This window comes from Nipponia nippon, unplaced genomic scaffold (genome assembly GCF_047370975.1).
Source record: "Nipponia nippon isolate SJK-2023a ecotype South Korea unplaced genomic scaffold, ASM4737097v1 scaffold_9, whole genome shotgun sequence".
NCBI classification, from domain to species: domain Eukaryota; kingdom Metazoa; phylum Chordata; class Aves; order Pelecaniformes; family Threskiornithidae; genus Nipponia; species Nipponia nippon.
In genome coordinates this window covers 49,677,314-49,695,464 of record NW_028262413.1, presented here as the reverse complement: position 1 = coordinate 49,695,464, position 18,151 = coordinate 49,677,314, and the positions used below count along the sequence as shown (strand labels likewise).

At 54.1% G+C, this 18,151-nt stretch overlaps 1 protein-coding gene and 2 long non-coding RNA genes across 5 annotated transcripts in view; 1 reads left to right on the top strand and 2 right to left on the bottom strand.

Moving 5' to 3' along the window:
- Positions 1 to 884: 884 nt before the first annotated feature.
- LOC148050352 (uncharacterized) lies at positions 885 to 12,922 on the bottom strand. 3 transcript variants are annotated; one of them, XR_015701377.1, is made up of 8 exons: positions 12,734 to 12,922; positions 12,101 to 12,214; positions 8,229 to 8,397; positions 6,984 to 7,063; positions 5,959 to 6,810; positions 4,915 to 5,132; positions 4,225 to 4,360; positions 885 to 946 (listed from the first exon to the last, which is right to left on the bottom strand). It is a non-coding gene; the product is annotated as an uncharacterized LOC148050352 (long non-coding RNA). The 3 variants fall into 3 exon arrangements; XR_015701376.1 differs by having other exon boundaries at positions 5,959 to 7,063; positions 8,229 to 8,428; XR_015701375.1 differs by having other exon boundaries at positions 5,959 to 7,063.
- LOC148050353 (uncharacterized) lies at positions 909 to 3,034 on the top strand. Its single transcript, XR_015701378.1, has 5 exons — positions 909 to 967; positions 1,864 to 1,899; positions 2,027 to 2,062; positions 2,359 to 2,427; positions 2,909 to 3,034. It is a non-coding gene; the product is annotated as an uncharacterized LOC148050353 (long non-coding RNA).
- Positions 12,923 to 16,463: 3,541 nt separating the features above from the next.
- IQGAP1 (IQ motif containing GTPase activating protein 1) overlaps positions 16,464 to 18,151 on the bottom strand; it is a 77,254-nt gene continuing 75,566 nt past the window's right edge. The window contains exon 38 of the mRNA XM_087743049.1: positions 16,464 to 17,485. Within this exon, the coding sequence (XP_087599175.1) occupies positions 17,372 to 17,485 (114 nt within the window). The 3' untranslated portion in view covers positions 16,464 to 17,371. The remainder of the gene's footprint in view (positions 17,486 to 18,151) is intronic.

Below are 18,151 nucleotides of genomic sequence, written 5' to 3'. Positions count from 1 at the left end.
CCTGGGGACAAGTGCCCGCTTCACCGTGTCCCTCTGAGTGGCCGCATCCTGCTCAGGGACAGCGCTGGCTGAGCCGAGGACGAGGGCATTGAAGGGGCACTCCCTCATCTCCCAGCGCCCAACATTCACCAGTGCTCCCCATTGCCTCCAGCGACTGAAGATCCCGGTCACCTGGCTGTCCCCATTGCCTGTGCCCCCAGTTGTCCTCTCACCTCCCAGTGTTCCCTAATCCCGGGGTCCCTGGTGCCCCACAAAGAGGGGTCAGCCCCAGCCCACCATTTAGCCAAGGGGCTGGAGAGGGGTCAGAGACAATTCCGCTTAGAGACGCCTGGTTTGAGGCTGGCGTCATCCCTGGGGGAGTCCCAGAGGGAAAGACTGCTCTGGGAGGCGAGCGGCACTGGGAGGTGGCAGTGCTGGGAGGTGAGGGGCACTGGGAGATGGGGGGATCTGGCTTTGGGGGGCTGTTGGAGGATGGTTTCACGCTGGAGCAGTGGGTCATCACCGTAGGCTGTCTGGCTGTCAGGGGCGCTCTGTCCGCCCCCCCTCGCCACCCCCAGATGCCTGGGCCCTTCCACGTGCAGCTGCCCCATGCAGGAAGCTGGACTGATGCCGGGGAAGGTGGCCGGATCAGTGCCGGAGGCGGGGGTGACTCTGTGATGGGGCTGGGCTTCTTGCCAGGGCTGGTGTCTCTGCCAAGCCTGGCTTTGCCCTGGGTGCTCTCGGGGGGGAAAGGAGGAGTTCTGGGAGGGATAAATCTGCCCCTCACCTTCTCCAGCTTCACCCAGGACTCACCACACCGCAGAGGAAGATGAAGGTCGCAGTGCTCGGCGTGGCCTTGCTCTTCACCATCCTGCTGTGCACCCCGGAGGATGCTCAGGTGAGTCCCCAGCGCCACGGGGAGGGCTCAAGGCTGGGGATGGGTCTTGGCTGCAGGACATCAGCTCTCCTGCGAAATTAAATCCTAGTGGTGAGCACAAAACCCCTTGACTTGGCCTCTCCCTTTCCCAAGCAAGGGGCTCCTCCAAGCTCCCCTGCACCTCCAGCCCCAGGCAATGCAGCTTTCTCGCTCCCACAATTCCGTCTGTTCCCTCCACTTCCCCTGCAATTAAGCTTCTGATGCCCAGAGCCTGGGTTCCTCACTGAACGGTCGCACTTGTCCGCTCCCGGGGAGGGTCCACCGCAAACTCCTGTGAGGTCCCCCACCGGTTTCTTGTCTTGGTGCCCCCACATCCCTCCCTTTTTGGCCTCCCCATCCCATCCTTTTGGTCCCCTCAGACATCTCCTCCCCGGGATCTCCTCTGCATCCTATCTAGGGCCTCCAAATGCCCTCTCTTCAATCGTTCCCAATGCCTTTCTTTCTCTCTTCCCCCTCAGTCCTTTGCCTTTCATCCTGTCCACCGTGGTAGTGTCCCTAAATCCCCTTCGTTGAACCCCCCACTCCCAAACACTCTCCCAATCCCCTCGTTTTGGTCCTTTGCAGTCCTCTTCCTTCTGCCCCCACCAACCGCCGCGCTGGAAGTCCCCGTACCCGCTCCGCTTGAATTCCTTTACCCCTCACTTTGCATCCTGTGCAGTCCTGTCCCTTCAACGCCCCCAGACCAGTCCCCTGGGGGCTGCTAATTCACCCCAGTGCCCTGTCCTCTTTGGAGGCCCTGAATTCCCCACGCTATCGCGCTCTCCATCCCCACTCCTGGTCCCCGCATGAACGGGTATCCCAGGTGAAACTTGGAGGAATGGAGCTGGGGGGAGCAGAAGGGATTTTCCCACTCAGACCGGGGGGAAGCCGTGGGCCTGGGGGGACTGGGGATACCTGTGCCCCACTAACAGCCTCACCAAGACCACCCCTTTGCTCTTTTTCCCTAGGCACGCTTCGAAGCAAGTGGCGGTTATTGCTTGGGTGTAAGTAGCGGGGTGGATTTGGAGAGGGCATTCAGTCTGGGCAACTGGAGGACGATTTGGTCCTCCCATCCCTTGCTGGGACTGGGGACATCCCCGTGACCAGTGGGGTCTCATGGTCTCTCTACAGGGGGGAATCGGCATCGGGCGAGCGAAGAGGGCTAAGGTAGGCACCCCGAGTTCTGCTGGCCCCAGACCCTCCCCTCCCATGGCCACGACACTCCAGGGTATCCCAGTGGGCCCCAGTACACCCAGGCGCACCCCAGGATGCCCCAGTACACAGACACGCACCCAGACGGGCCCCTTCCCCAGGACCTCCACTGCTTTCCGTGCACCACCGTACAAACTCATGTACCCATTTTTCCCCAGAGGCACCTTCCCCAAGGACCCCATTGCTTTCCCCTACCTCCCAGTACACTGCAGTGCACCCAAGCGCGTCCCTAACGCTCCCTTTCTCCCCAGCCCCTTGTGGCTGCCAGGCAGGTGGAGCTTGTGCGCCAGAAACGCATGGCTGCGGTTGTCGATGTCTAGGTGAGCAGCATCATGGTGTCTCCAGCCCCACAAAGGATCCTGGGCCCCGAGCGATTCCTGAGCCCTGAGGGGTGGGCAGACCTTGGGTGTGGGAAGGGGAGACAGAGGGGACTGTCCGTGGTCCATGTCCCAGGGTGAGCTGGACAGAGCTGCCCCCATGCCTTTCCTTGCACTCAGTGGGGCTCTATGGACCCAGAGGGTCACCACGCAGGCCAGGCATACAGGTGCCGTACAGACCCCCAGGATCACCGTGAGGGCTGGGCAGGGCCCTGGGAGATTTAGGGGCATCCCAGGGTAATGGCACACTGAGCAAGGTGCTCTGGGTGCCACATGGATCTCACGAGAGCCAAGTGCTGTCCTGGGTATATTGAGGGCTCCAATTCCCTTCTTCCCCAGGTCTCTGCAGAGAGAGACAGCGGGGACAAGGCCCTCTCATGTCCCAGCGGACGCTGGCGGTCACATTTTGGGCTCTGTCTTTCAGGACTGGAACTGGTGGTGACACCCTTGTCATGTCTCCCTTCAGCGGCATGAGGAGATGATCATCCCTGGATGACCCCACCTGATCCCCTGGGAGCCCTGGGCCATTTCCCTCTCATGATCAATAAACCCCTTCAGCAAAGCTACGCTCTGCATGTGTCCGTGTCCGTGTTCCCTCTCCCCTGCCAGCACCCGGACGCCTGGGTCCTCTCGGGCTCCACCACCGCTATGAGCAGAGTGGCTGAGGGAGCCCGGGTGCCTGGGTGTCTCTGTAAAGGAGATCCCTTTCCCACCCACCGTGTGCCCCCAGATAAGGGCAGATTAGGGCAAACTGCAGCGTCCCCCCATGAGGCTGGGACAGGCGAAGAGCAGACATCCCTTTCCCACCCACCGTGTGCCCCCAGATAAGGGCAGATTAGGGCAAACTGCAGCGTCCCCCCATGAGGCTGGGACAGGCGAAGAGCAGACATCCCTTTCCCACCCACCGTGTGCCCCCAGATAAGGGCAGATTAGGGCAAACTGCAGCGTCCCCCCACGAGGCTGGGACAGGCGAAGAGCAGACAGCGCGAGCCCTTGGGGCACCCGGTGTTTTGGAGGCACAGCGGGAAACAGGTTCTTACTGGGGCTCTAGTGAGCACCACTCCCCAAATAGCACAATTGGGTGTCGGGACAGGAGAGGAGCGCGGACAGGCAGGCCAGACCCCCGGGTCCTCTGCCCTGCTCTGGGAGGGGCGGTGGTTCCCTGCCCACGGACTCAGCACTCCTGGGTTCACAGGAGATTTCAGAGCCCCACGCTGGGCCCATGTGCCTTCCTGGACCCCCAGCCCACACCCTTAGAATCACAGAATCGTTAAGGTTCGAAAAACCCTTAAGATCATCGAGTCCAACCGTTAACCTATCACTGCCAAGTCCACCACTAAACCATGTCCTCAAGCACCACATCTACCCATCTTTTAAATACCTCCAGGTACATATTACCTTCTCTAGGGCAACCCCCATCACAGGTCAGGAAGGCAGGTCATGGGCACCAGACTCTGGACAGACCTCCCTCCGTCCCCCAACATGTGTGGCCTGGCTTTGCGGGACTTTTTGTTCATTATCACCAACGTTTATGTTGGGAATTTTTCCCTCACTCCACTGCATTTCACATCTTCAGTAGGATCGACTGCAGGGGAATATTTCCTAGGGGGCTGGGGTGGACCCGAGAATCCCCAGGACCAGGAGGATGTGAGAGAGGCTGCTGGGCACCATCCTGCAGCTTGTGCCTGGGCTGTGGGCTCAGGGCAGGAGCTGTCCCCAAGTTCTGCTCTGGGGACTCACCCAGCAGCACCTGGGAGGGTTGGTTGTGAGGCGCGCCTGGCTGTCACATCCTGGGGCTACCTGGCAAGGGGCAGCTGATCACCTGTGCCTCAGCCCAGACTTTGTTCTGTTTCTTCCTACCGTTCTTGGTCACATTCTAAGGAAAAAAAAAAAAGAAAAATAAAACAAACCAAAAACCCCCTCCCAACCCAGCCTTTGTGCAAGTGTTTCCCAGTGCAGAGTGATTTCAGGGCAGAGGGGGCTGAATTTAAATCTCTAAAGCCCTTTTGAACACCTTCACAGGCTTTGGCAGCATTTAGACATAGTCATGATGGTTTTACCTTAAATAGTTTTATGATATCGATGGTGAGAGAAAGAAAACGTTTTCCAGGGGAGAGAGGAAACCTCTCCATTTCTCCCATGGGCTCTGCTGTCTCCACATTTGGCCCAATGAAACCCTAACGATGCCCAGGCCTCCCTTCCCAGAGGCTGAAGGAGTGCAGTCACAGCCTCCAGCCACCCACCCACCCAGGAAACTACAGACCTGTTAGTCTATCCTCATCACCTGGAAAAATCATGGAGAAGATCATACTGGGTGCTATTGAAAGGCATTTAAGGGACAGTGCAATCATCAGGCACAGTCAACTGGGGTTCACAAAGGGAAAATCCTGATTAACTAATTTGATATCCTTCTATGATAAGGTCACTCACCTCGTGGATGAAGGGAAGGCAGCGGATGTGGCTTTTCTGGATTTTAGTAAGGCTTTTGAAACTGTCCCTCACAGCCTCCTTCTGCACAAGTTGTCCAGCTGTGAGATGAGCAGGTTCACAGTGCGCTGGGTGAAGAACTGGCTGAATGGCAGCGCTCAAAGGGCTGCAGTGAATGGGGACCGGTCACCAGCAGTGCTCCTCAGGGCTCAGTCCTAGGGCTGGCCAAAAGAGGTTATTATCCTACTTAAGCCTATTTAAGCGCTGCCCGGGCTGGGGCAGCAGCGTTCTTGCCCGCTACCAGTTTTGGGACTTGGCCTTCCTCCTGTCAGAGGCTCCAGGGCGGTTCTCGTCTTTTTTCGCTCTGACATCTCCCACCAGCTCGAGCCGAGCCAGTGCCGCTCCTCCGGGCTACCGGTGCTGCCCACTCTGCTGCTCACTGCCAGGCCCTGCCCTGCCCGCCGGAGCCCCGCAGGCCCACCGGGCCGAGTGCTGCTCTCCACCTGGCCATGAGGAGCCATCCTGGGGCTCCCTCGCTGTGTCCCGGCCCCATCCCGTCCCGTCCTGAAGCGGGGAGAGCTGGGTGCGAGCATGGAGCTCCGGGGCAGGGGTTGCTCCAGTCCCGCTGCCGGTCCCGTCCCGCTGCCGCCTCCCTTCCCATGCCCCCAAACCTTCCCCCCGCCCCGCACAGGGGGCACACACACGGTATCAGCAGGCAGGGGCATGCCCAGGGCCAGACTGCCCTGGGTACAGGGCTGTGCCGTAGGGAGGCAGGCCATGGGGGAGATGAGATGAGACGTGGGTGACGAGCACAGGGGTGACAAGGGAGGGAAAGGCGATGTTGGTTTCCTGTTTTTCCCACAGGCTGATTCTCCCCCCGGTGCCAAGTCACCCCCCCATTTCCCACACATTACAGCCCACCGACACGAGCCAGAGGAGCCATGTGTGCGGCGACAAGGATGGGGACACTGGCCCTGGCACCCTGTCACCTCCCAGCGTCTCTCCCGGGCTGGTACCATGAGCCCCACTGGGGCAGGCTGCTCATACCTGTGGGGGTTGGTAGCCATGATAGGGCGGCCCCTGGCCTTGGGCTCTGACTGAGGCCCGGCACCTGCTCCTGGCTGGGTTTGCCTCACTTATTGGGAATCTGGCAGCCAACGAGGCCAGGGAATGCTGGGTTGCTGCCTGTCGCCATCAAGATGCTGGGCTTTGGCCAAGGAGGTGCCTGTGCTGTCAGAAACGCTGGCTCCTAAAACCTGCTGCTGGGGATGTCATCAGTCGCCTGGACCTCCCCGTGCTTTTTCTTGGTCCCACAGGTAATTGCCCACGGTAATAACGCTGGCACAAAAGTGCGTGGTGAGGCACACGTTGCGCTGCAGATCCATCGGTGCTGTTAATGATGCAATTGGAAACACGCAGGCATGCGAAGGTGAGAGTGATGCAGTGTGGTTGCAGGAGGCTCCGTTACAGGTCCTGTGCCTGAAGTGAACAGCTCAGGTTTGTGTCTCTGCCCGCTCATGGCAGCTGCTGGTGCTCCTGCGCGGTGTGACGGTTCTGTTTGGGTAGAGATTCATGCTGTTGCCTCCTGCGCTGCTGGTTGGGGCTGTGCGGTGGCAGTGTCAGCTGCTCACAGCTGTGCTCAGTATGAGCCACAGCCAGGCTGGCGATGTGTTTCCAGGCTTAATGCTCTTCCTTTAGCGACGTTAGACATCCTCAGTGGGACGTGATTACAGCTCGATTTTGGACAATCCCAGAATCAGGTATTTCCCCTGGACGGCTCGGGGTCGCGGATGCCTCCAGCCCCCTGGGGCCAGAGGGCTTTGTTTGGTTCAGGTTGGGTTCGTTTTCATCCAGGTGCAGCACATCGCCTTGATGTCAGGGAGCATCTCAGCACTGCTCCTGGCACCCAAACACAGAAATCGTCCCGGTGATTGATCCCGTTAATTCTTTATATTGCCCAATATAGTGGCAGTAGATCACGCTTGCTGCTTTCATGAGGACAGCCCGTAAGAGTAGGTGCTGCCTTCCCTGCCAAAGGAAACAGGGCTTCTCCTCTTGGGAAGCAGAAATACCTTGGATCTTGTGTTCATCACCTTGGTTGATCAACATTTTCTCTTGTCTTTAAGGTGGGATCGCAGCCTTGGCAGTTCATCTGTAAAATAAAAGAGGAGGGAAGTGTTATACTTGTCCCTTTTCATCTTCCAGATCACACTTGTTCCATTTCCTATTTCACGCAGGATGAGACGACCGGAGCGGCTGAGCACCACAGAGCTGCAGGCTCCGCAGGGCCAGCACAGACGACAGAAGGCAGATGGCAGCAGCTAAGAGGGTGACTGGTAGTGATTTACATTACTCTCTGTAGGTGTCCTGGGTTACAGTGGGGCCTACGAACAGCATGTTTATTCCTGTACTTTAACACACTGCCTAGCTCATGTTTTTCAACGACTGTTTCTCCAGTCCCCTGTCCTGGCTCTTACCCATGGGGTTCCCTTTCTTCTTTTGAAACACATAAACCCAATACTTTAACTGAATTTAGCAGTTCTTGTAATTATGCAATGGTTTTAACATCCTCTTATTTTTTGTTTGTTTGAAACCCTTGAAAGCAATGCTAGCTTGAAGGCATTAGTTAGTCATGCATTACAGGCAGGGTTAACATTTGGATAAGCTGTCTCTGTCCCTATTCAGCTGGAATATTTTGTTCTCCATGATCCTTCTCTCAAGCTTTCATATACCTAACCCCACACATCTCCTCTGCTTGTTTTCCAGCACACTGATAAGGGGTTGACAACATGAGGGTTGTTGTCTGTGATGTTAAAATATCTCTCTTTTCAGCTGTCACCATGGGGAGACCGTGCACGTAGAGAGGCCTTTGGGTACCTGCAGGGGATGGACAAGGCCTTTCGGCAGCCGGGGCCCAGCGGCGAGTACGAGCACTCCCCATGCGTGGGTGTATCTCAGCCTGTGGCTCCCAGACTTGGCTCCCAGTGGGGTGGAGGAAACAGGCTGCCATCCCCAGGTCGTGCCAGGAGCCCAGACTGCCTTGCTGTCCCTGGATGGCTCCATGTTGTGGTTTAATCCCAGCCAGCAACTAAGCCCCACACAGCCGCTTGCTCACTCCACCCCGGTGCGATGGGGGAGAGAATCAGAAGGGTAAAAGTGAGAAAACTCGTGGGTTGAGATAAAGACAGTTTAATAGGTAAAGCAAAAGCTGTGCAGGCAAGCAAAGCAAAATGAGGAATTAATTCACGACTTCCCATCGGCCGGTGGGTGTTCAGCCATCTCCAGGCAAGCGAGGTTCCATCACGCATAACGCTTACTTGGGAAGACAAATGCCATCACTCCGAACGTCCCCCGCTTCCTTCTTCTTCCCCCAGCTTTATATGCTGAGCATGACGTCATATGGCATGGAATATGCCTTTCGTCAGCTGGGGTCAGCTGTCCCGGCTGTGTCCCTTCCCAGATTCCTGTGCACCCCCAGCCTCCTCGCTGGTGGGGTGGGGTGAGAAGCAGAAAAGGCCTTGACTCTGTGTAAGCACTGCTCAGCAGTAACTAACACATCCCTGTGTTATCAAGGCTGTTTCCAGCACAAATCCAAAACATAGCCCCATACTAGCTACTATGAAGAAAATTAACTCTATCCCAGCCAAAACCAGCACTCCACCAGAAGGCACGATGGGGTCTCGTGTCTTGCTCTACAGTACAGGTTCCCTACAGCTGCCACCCACCTGGAGGGTGAATACATGTCCCTTGGTGGAGAAGGGGACCAAACAGTGACCCAGCGTCACCTCTGTCCTCACTGGGGCACCTTGCGGATGGACTCGGCACATGGCTGAGGAAACTGCTAAGTTATGCATGAAACCAGGCCTCAGCCTGCGGTGGCAAGAGCAGCACAGGAGGTAGCGGAACATCCTCAAAGCTGGCATTTGCCTTCAGCAATGGGTTTTGCTGCCTGCAGGGAGCAGCCGCAGGAGGATCGTGGGAGTCCCAGCTGCCAGCAGCAGCCTCTGCACAGCCGAGGTTGGGGATGGCCGGGGGCGTGGAGTGGGGACATCCTGGCCAGGCTCCTCACTCCTACGACACCCATGGTGTCTCAGGGAAGGGGCATTGGCACCAGGCACCCCTGGGCACGGGAAGCTCCCCTGGGTGCTCCCACAGCGGGGCGTTTGGCGTGGCAGCTCTGGGCTGTGTCAAGCAGCTGTTTGTTAGCTCTGTTTTGGTGGTGCCGAGCATCCGGCTGTACCGCTGCGCCTGCCGTGGCTGGCTGGCAGGCAGGGCCTTGTTGGGAGCTGCCGTGATCCTTGGCTGCTCTGGAGCAGCGAGGTCCAGCATCGCTTCTCGGTTTGCCATGGTGCATCCGGGGCCAGGAGCTCCTGCTCAGGTGAGAGCTGCATCCTCCCAGCTGTGGCCGCTTCCTCATGAGGGGTTTTTTTCAGCACAGGCAATGGCATGGGGGAGCAGTGGAGGGGCAGAAAGGCTCAGCCTGGGTGAGGAGCACAGCCCTGACACGGGCAGCACCGGGGGACACTGACATGGGAGGAAAAGTCCAGTGAGTGGCCTGAAGCAGGCGGGTGTGCCATGCTGTGGGGGCGTCAGGCATGCAGGAGCACCCCAAACACACGTGAGCTGAGGAAGCTGTGCCTGGCTGTAGTTGAGGAGGAAACATGCCGTGCTTGTGGCTTCTGGTGCTGGCGAGGGACTACTCGCCTCCCTGCTGCTCTGGGCTGGGAAGAGCTCCTTGCTGGGGACAGCCCTGCCTGCACCTGCCTCGGAGTATGGATCTGCTGATGGAACTCTGGCTGATGGATGCTCTGGCTCCAGGTAATTTCAGCTCCAGCCAGGAGACGTTCCTGCTCATAGACGCTCCTTGCTGTTAGAGCTGCTGCAGGTAATCTCAGCTCTGGCTAATGGAGGCTATGGAGAGCGGCCGCTCCATTTACCGTGCTGGGAGTGCAGCTACAGCTTGTTACGGCTCCAGCTAATGGACACTCCAGCTCTATGGCAGCTCCAGCTTCTTACAGCTCTGTGCTAATGGACACTCCAGCCTGTTACTGCCCCAGATAATTTCAGTTCTTGCTTCTTACAGCTCTGGCTCCTGCAAGAGATGCTCGATTCAGGTTCAGGTAATTTCAGGTCCAGCTTGTTGAAGCTCCAGCTCTTCATGGCAGTGAGATGCTCCTGCTGATGGACACTCCAGCTTGTTTCAATTTCAGCTCCAAGATGCTTCAAACAGCCCTGGCTGATAGACGCTCCAAGTTGTTCCAGCTCATACACACTTTGACTGCCAGATGCTCCCTCTTGTTATAAGCCAATTAAGGCTCCAGCTAATTGCAGCAATCTGGGCTTTTTGCCAAGGTTGTAAATCAATCACTGTCATAACTTGTATATGAATATCAACTGTCATAATTGTATGTTGTCTAAATATTGAATAATTGTTTAATAACTATTCTGGTGGTTGTACACACCTTGAATAAAGAGGTGCTTTTCACACATCCAGCTATCTCAGATGTTTAATTTGGCCTGGTACATGCCAGCCTCCTGAACTTTGGGGACCGATGTGGCTGGACCCCCTCCCTACTCGCCTACCCCCCACACCCTCCCACCACCCCCCTCTGTCCCCACCCACCCAAAGTCCCCCCCGAGCCTCTGTTCCGGGGGCTGAAAACAGCCGACTGAGCCTCCATTTTCAAGTCCCCAAAATGCAGCACTTTTAAGTTTTTTCTGAGTCCCAGAAACACAGGACTTCGCCTGCATTTTCAAGCACTGAAAACACACAACTTAGTCTTCTTCTGAGCTTCAGAAAGGCAATGCTCACCCTCTGTTTTTGAGCCCCCAAAACGCAGCAGTTAAGTCTCTGTCTCCCAGCCCAACAAAGGACATAATTTATTTCTGAGCCCCAAAAACAGAGGACTTGGTCTTTTTATGGGCTTCAGAAAGAAATTACTCAGCCTCCCTTTTCAAGCTCTGAAAATGCAGCACTTACTTATTGAGCCCCAAAACACACAGGACTTAGCCTTCATTTTCAAGCGCTGAAAACACAGCACATAACCAGTTTTTGAAGAGCTTCAGAACGACCTCACATAGCCTCTGGTTTGGAGCCCCCAAACAACCCACTGAGCTTGTTTCAAGCCCAGAAAACACTGCACTTAAACTGTTCCTCAGGGCTCAGAAAGAGACACCTCTCAAACCCATCCCTGCATGAAACGTTTGGTGGATGGGGACAAGGGCAAGGAAGATTCTCCTCCCCCCCCCCCCAACCCTGTGCCTTTGAGACTCTACAGGGAAGCGCTTGGGAACTGGGGCTAGGGACAAGCCTCACAGGAGGCACAGCCCTGGTGCTGGGGGCAGGTCAGGGGCATCACTGGATCTGGCCATTCAGGCTTTATTTTTCTTGTGCCAACAGTGACTTTCACCCCATGCCCCTTACAAACCAGGGGCAGCACATGCTTTACCCCTTCCTCTTGAAGCAGCGTCCAAAGTATCCAGGGAACACTGCCTGGCTCAGCAGGACAAGTTTTTAATCCTCCAGCAGCTTGTCCCAACCTCAACCCATGGGACAAGGTCTGCAGATCAATGAAGAAACTGCAGCAGGGCCAGACTCTCACTCAAGTTTCTAGCACAAACTGGGGTCACCAGGTCTTGCAAAGGGGGAAGAACACAGATAGTACATGCTAACTGCACATGCTGCTGATCAGAACCACACTCTGCCTTGAAGAGGAGCTTCAAAGGCCAATACCAGATTCTGACCCAAAGCCTGCAATGCCTATCAACCACACAGTTCACTACCTCAAGTCTGACCAGGCAGCTATGCTCAGGACCGCAGGGAGGCAAGGGGCTCCCCCTCTGCTCACCCCAGCCACAGCAAACACCCCAGCTGTGCTGGGAACAGGGCTGGGCACCAGGACACCACTCTCCCCCAGGTGAGCCAGGCAGCAACAGCATCACTGCAGTCCATTTAGGCTCAGCTCGGACCTTTAGGTAACAGCCACAAGGGCTTAGCTGTCAAGTCATGCTTTGTTTTTTTTTTCCCACCAGTTTCTTTCTGGTCTCTAGTGCTGGGCTCCACAGAAGAGCAGCATCTGGCCAAGCTGCTAGTCCCACCACACCTGAGCGTGCTACCAGGCCTGTCTGGGGCAGGGTGCAGTTGTTCTTAGCAGAAGGAAGGGTCCAGCGGGTGCTGGGGTCTGATTACCTGCCATCAGCCACCTTCTGCCTCCAACACACCAGTGCTGACATCCAAGTTGATCCAGGCCACGATGGAAGCGCCTACAGCATCGACCACAAAGCCAGAGACCTCCCATCCACCCTGAAAGTAAAACAGCAGGTGTTTAGTCAGCATGGCTCAGGTGAAGCTCCGTCCTCCTCCCAGTGCTCCGCCTCCGAGAGAACACGGGTTTCACCCCTGTGCAGCACAGCCATGACCATGCAGTACCCTGTGATGGGTACCACGCACCAGCTATGGCACTGGGGGGCCCTGGAGCAACACCCTCTTGCTCTCTGGCTAGCGAGCAAGAAAGACTCTCTGCTTGGGAGCCAACACCTCGAGGGACAGCCCAGAACAGGCCCCCGCTTCCCCGCAGCACAAGTGCACGGGCCGAGAGGGACAGAACGAGGAGGTCTACGCACAGAGGACCAGCGCAGGCAGAAGCCTGGAGTTTTGGGCACCCGGCACCTGACGGTGCCAGGCACGGCCGCGGGAAACCGGCCCGGGGTTCCCAGCAGGAGCCGCGGGCCCGGCCGCGGCAGGGCTCTGCCAGCCCGGAGGGGGCTCCCCGGCCCCGGAGCCGACCCCCGCTCCCCGCGGGACCCAGCCCCCGCTGCTCACCCGGGCGCGGAGGCGGCCCCGGCGGCCCGGGAAGCCTCGAGCCGAGGCGGAGGCACAGGCGGAGCGGGAGGGAGCGGGGCAGCCCCGCGGCGCCCGCTGCCCTGGGAGAAGGAGCCTCTGGCGCGGCGCAGGCTGTGCTCCCCGCGGGCCGGCTGGGCTGGGCTGAGCTGAGCTTTGCTGGGCTGGGCTGAGCTGAGCTGAGCTGAGCTGGGCTGGGCTGGCCCGGCCCCGGCCCGGCGGCTTTAGCCGGAGGGCGGGACCGCCCCGCCCCTGGGCACAGCGCCCCGGCGCCGGCTCAGCACGGCGGCCCCGCCCGCCCAAGGCTCCTGGGGCGGGGGCGGCGTTTCCTCTCCGGCCGCCGCTTCTCGCAGCCGCGCTTTGGCAGCGTCTCCCCAGAGCGGCCGGGCCGAGCCCCGCGGGGGCCAGGAGCCGCGGCACTATTGGCATAGCAACACGCATGCAAACCAGAAGCAAGCAGTACGGGCCCACGATAGATAGTTCGGGTTTAGTACGGAGGGAAGATGGCTGAGGCAGAGCGCTCTGGGAAAACATAACGCCCCCCAAAAATGAAGTATAACGTGACCGGTACCTCCAGCTCCTGGCCCCATTTCATAAGGCAAACGGCCGTCCTCTGTGGCTGAGCTGGTCACTGGTCACGTATCGGTCCCCTTTCCCCTCCTCGCCCTGAAGGTCCTGCGCACCAGGCAGGTATGTCTGCTTCCCCTCCCGGCCGGCTCGAGGTCCCTGGCCATCAGGCCAACTCCCCTCCTCACCTGGCAGGGCAGGGCAGCGCAGCAGCATGCACAGCACCGTCTGTAAAACCAGGCAGTTACAGGTCCTGAGCGGGACTCGGACCAGAACTGCTGCTGGACGGCAAAACCCGTGATGCTCCGGCGGCCAGCGACGCCTCCAGCGGCGTCCGCTTCCTCTGAGGACGCAGCAAGGGACTCCTTTTATCTGTTTTTGAGTCCAGGCGATGATTGCCATATTGATACGGCAAGCTAGGCGTTAAGATTTGGCCCAATCCACAGAGGATCCAGGTGATTAGAAACCATAAGCTAAGTGGTGCTATGAAATATAAAATCATGGTGCACTGATTCTGCTTGCAGAAATCCTGTGCTACTCTGATCATAAAATTCCGTCCAGAAATATAAAGCTTTAATGGTAACTACAACTTAGTGCCGTCATCATTCTGCCAAGGTCCCCGAAAGAACCTGGCTGGCTAGCCCTGTAGTAGCAGGTGATAAAAGCTGTCAACTAAAATTTCCATCCAGTCATAAGAAGAATCCTTAGGGCAACAGTTCCTTATTACGGTATCTGTCCCCTTTCTCAAGGTGCTCTGGTTCAGAATCACATTTCTTCCCATATGGAAGAGAGAAGCCCTATTGTTACAGGAGAGCTTTACTCCTCGCATGCACTGGCATTAGTCTCATTCTAGAAATGACTACAGTCCTACGATTTATATGCAAGAACTAGAGATGGCTCCTGGGAGCAGAAAATGTTTTCCTGTGTCGGCACAATCCCTGGCAGAGCCGCGACAGGAGATGGCTGTACAAGTTACGATGAACAACTCGGCTTCTGTGGCTCACACTCATACACAAAGACTCAGAAAGAAATGCTCTGTGAATGGCTTTGCTGAAAAGACACGTTTTAATCTTGTCCACGGAGGCGGGGATGTTACACAGCACGTCGGGCACAGCGGGCTCTGCTGGCAAAGCAGAGGTCCACCCCAAGTCCTGAAAGCAGCTTGCTGAAAGCTCTCACAGGTGCCAGCCCCGCAGCAGGAGCTGCTTGGGTGTTGGTGTCAAGCCATGGGGAAGGACCTCAGGACATTTGGAAGTGGGCACTGGAGACCCTAAGGCAGGGTTTGGGGTGTTCCAGGGCCCTGGGGGCAGGCTTAGAGGTCTTCGGGGGCACTCAGGCAGGGTCTGGTGGCCGGTCAGAGTTTTGGGGCAGTGTTTGCTGGCTCTGGGGTAGGGCTTGGGGTAGCTGGGGGCCACGAGAACAGTGTAGAGCCACAGCAAACAGCAAGGAGAACCCCAGTGCAGGGCAAGGCTTGCGGGAGGCCAAGCAGGTTGCAGGAGCATCTACGAGGGCCTCGCCATTTACCCTACCTGAATCAAAAGACGTTTCTGTTAACTGAGAATTAGACGCTGTCGAGGGCTGACTTGTGCTCGTCCTGCTAGGATGGGGCTAGAGCGTTCTGGGAGGGTGCTAGCTAAATGGCCGCAGGGAGGTCCCCAGGGTGGGGGCTCGCAGTCGCCGTGCCTGTGGCCCCACCGCGTGTTCGTGGCTGCTGCCTGCAGTCAGTTCACACAGCGCCCCTGGGGACAAATGACTTTTTACTTAGATGCGAGTTACAAAGGCAAATTTTAACAGAAAAGAAAGACGACACACTTTGTACTTGTAGCTACTCCCATGGTAAATACAGCGGTGTAATGGAGTAAGCAAAGCTAAACCACCAGTAAATTATGAAATACATAGAATTAAGTGCTGAGATTGGATCTTTTAATAGAGCTTTTCCTTTAAAAAAAATCTCCACAGTTCCATGCTATTGCTCAGCTAAAATGAGTAGACTCTTTCCCATTTTTAAGATTATTTTCAAAGAACTGATTTGTTGGTTTGTTGGGTTTTTTTCAATTTTGGCCAAACCCCTGTTTTTTCAATAGGTGTAGGCAACGAGGGAATTATTGTAAATCACGTAGTAAGGATGCTTTCCCCATGGGTACTACACAGACCTCTAACACCTCATTATCTTGTCCCTGAATCCCAGCTGGGTTATAGTTGAAATTTATTTGGCAGACATTGAAAAATATTAAAAATATTAATTTAAAAAAAAAAAGGGGAGGGGGATGATCAATCCCTGTAGCTCAAGAGCTTGCAGAGTACAGCTGCATTTTCCTGACAATCATTTTATAACATTCTACCATTATTCTCAACATCCCCAAATCAAAGGAATTTATTTTTTAAGTCCTTCTATGATACAGCAAATTCAGAGGCAGGGAAAAAAACAAAACAAAACAAAATAAAAAAACCCAAACACAAAAAAAAACCAAGGCAAGACCTTTATCCCAACTCAAACCTCTTTGTCAGATTTCAGTGGAAATCCAGTTCCGAGGTATCTCTATTTCAGATGATCTGGACCGTGAAGATCTTTCTGGGGTTTGGTAAGTAATTTTTGTTATTGGGTTGGACCGCGCATGCACCAACATTAAAATATGTTGAAATACAGTCTAGACACCAGCAGGTTGAAATAAATACTTGCTTCTGAGAGGACTGCAGAAAAGTCATCCTCCGGGATGTAGCCATTTCAAATTTATGACTGTCTTTTCATGAGAAAACATCATCTAAGCTGAAATAACTAGCTCAGTGTAGATCAGAGATGAAGCAGTTCAATTAAACTCAATAATCTGAACAAACACCACAAGTGACCTATGAATAACTTGAATTTGCAATTAAGAGACATGTCCTTTTTAAAAAAAAAAACAAAAAAACTGGGAGGAGAGCTGGAACAACCAATGAATTTAAAGGTCAGATTTTTTTTGTTTGTTTAAAGAGTCTCTGCATTTTTATTAGATATAGCAGAACAGCCAGCACCACCACCATGGTGGGGAAAAAAAAAACCAAACAACACAAAGTAGTAAAATAAACAGGAACTTGAGTATAGCTAGAAGAATTTAACTTTTTAAAAGCTAACCTATTTAAGATAGTCTTCTTCCTTTGACAAGTCTGCAGGTAGAGCCTAACATTTATTGCATTAGATACAGATATATAGATCATTGCTCTAAACTGGAAAAAAAGTTATTTTTACATTTCAAATGCTTTGCAAGCAACATTAAAATTTAACATGTCTCAAGAAATTTTTTAAGTTTCCCTCCCCTTCCCCAAAAGGCTTTTCATCTGTAAGCACTAGTAAATACATTCCACAGTCCCTCTATTTAAGGGGCCACCTGTAAATTATTACAGTGTGATAAACAGAAACAAATCAAGAAAAATGAGACACTAAAGCTGTTCTATGTGGCTATAATACATAATCACGAATAGTTCAGCAACCGTTCACGACGCTTACCGATTCCCCAGACTGTAGCAGTTCTATCTTGGGAACTGGCCGCCACCGCCGCCACCACCACAAGATCGCAAGCAAATGGGTAACCTGGACCTTGACCATTTTTTATTTTGGTCATTGCTGTTAGAGAATAGCTAGAGTCTAAATACAATCTGCAGCTCTTTGTTGCTTTCAGGAAGAGGCAAACCAACCACTGTATAGTGCCGGCTTTCTCTTTGCACAGGCAACAATTCAAGCCTCACGAAGCACACAATTAGGCAAATAAAGCATCCAGATGCCCTAAGTATACTCTAATATTAGTTTAATCCCCAGCGCCATGTAAAAATACATTCTAAATTAACTGCTTTTCAGGGGACCTTCAAGGTTGAAGATCATAAATAAACAAGAAACCAACTCGCTGCAGACTCAATCAGGGTTGTCAATTCACAAGAGGTTCTTAGTCCTCTTTGGTGATACAATTGATATATTTCAGCACAGCATGGGCATATAGTGATACATAGCTACGTCATTAAAAGTTGTATGTGCAGGTTTCTATTCACCTCCCCTTTCACAGACTTGCTGGCAGAGGTTGGTTACTTCCCATAAAATTTCTTATTCAGAAGAAAGATCAGAAGGTTGACATTCACTTTTGCTCTGTCGAACAACTTCATGACCGCAACGCCTTCATACTGCAGCTGCAAAAGATCCTGCCAAAGAGAATACCTTTATGAGCGAGGAATCCTCAAGAGCTGATAGAGAATATAAAAGACCCTGTGGTACAGCAGGTTTTTGAGGAATATCTATCGCAAAGTACATGGCATAAAATAGAAAAATGAAAGACTTGTTAAAGATCCACTCATACTGCATGAAAAATAAAGTCACTCTAAGGCATTTAAGATCTTAATTTTTTAATCTCTGTTGATTAAAAAAAAATTATGAAAGAGGGCAGAAACAGATGACCGTTCTAAGAAAGCCAAATTTCAGATCTAGCCATCTCCAGGCTTTTCATTTGCACAGCAGCCATAAAGTCGTCGTAACATTTAGAAAGGGTCTCCCATGTGCCTAATTATATTATGTACCCATGAAACATTACAACATTCCACAGCATCACCTTCTAAAAATCTTAAGTTGCGATAGGCCTCAGTGAGGTGGTTTAGAGCACTGCAATCTAGGGCAGAGAAAGAAATGGCATCTCTGTTAGGACTATGTACACGATGCCGATTCAGTCTCTTGGGCACTTACGCAGGCAGTATTTCTAGTCACACTTTCCTCCTGTCAGTGATGCACGGGACAGAGCAATAGGACTCCCTGCACTGATTTATCTCGGCAATGAATTTCTTTCAGCAAGCCCGCTCTCAAACAATACATATTGC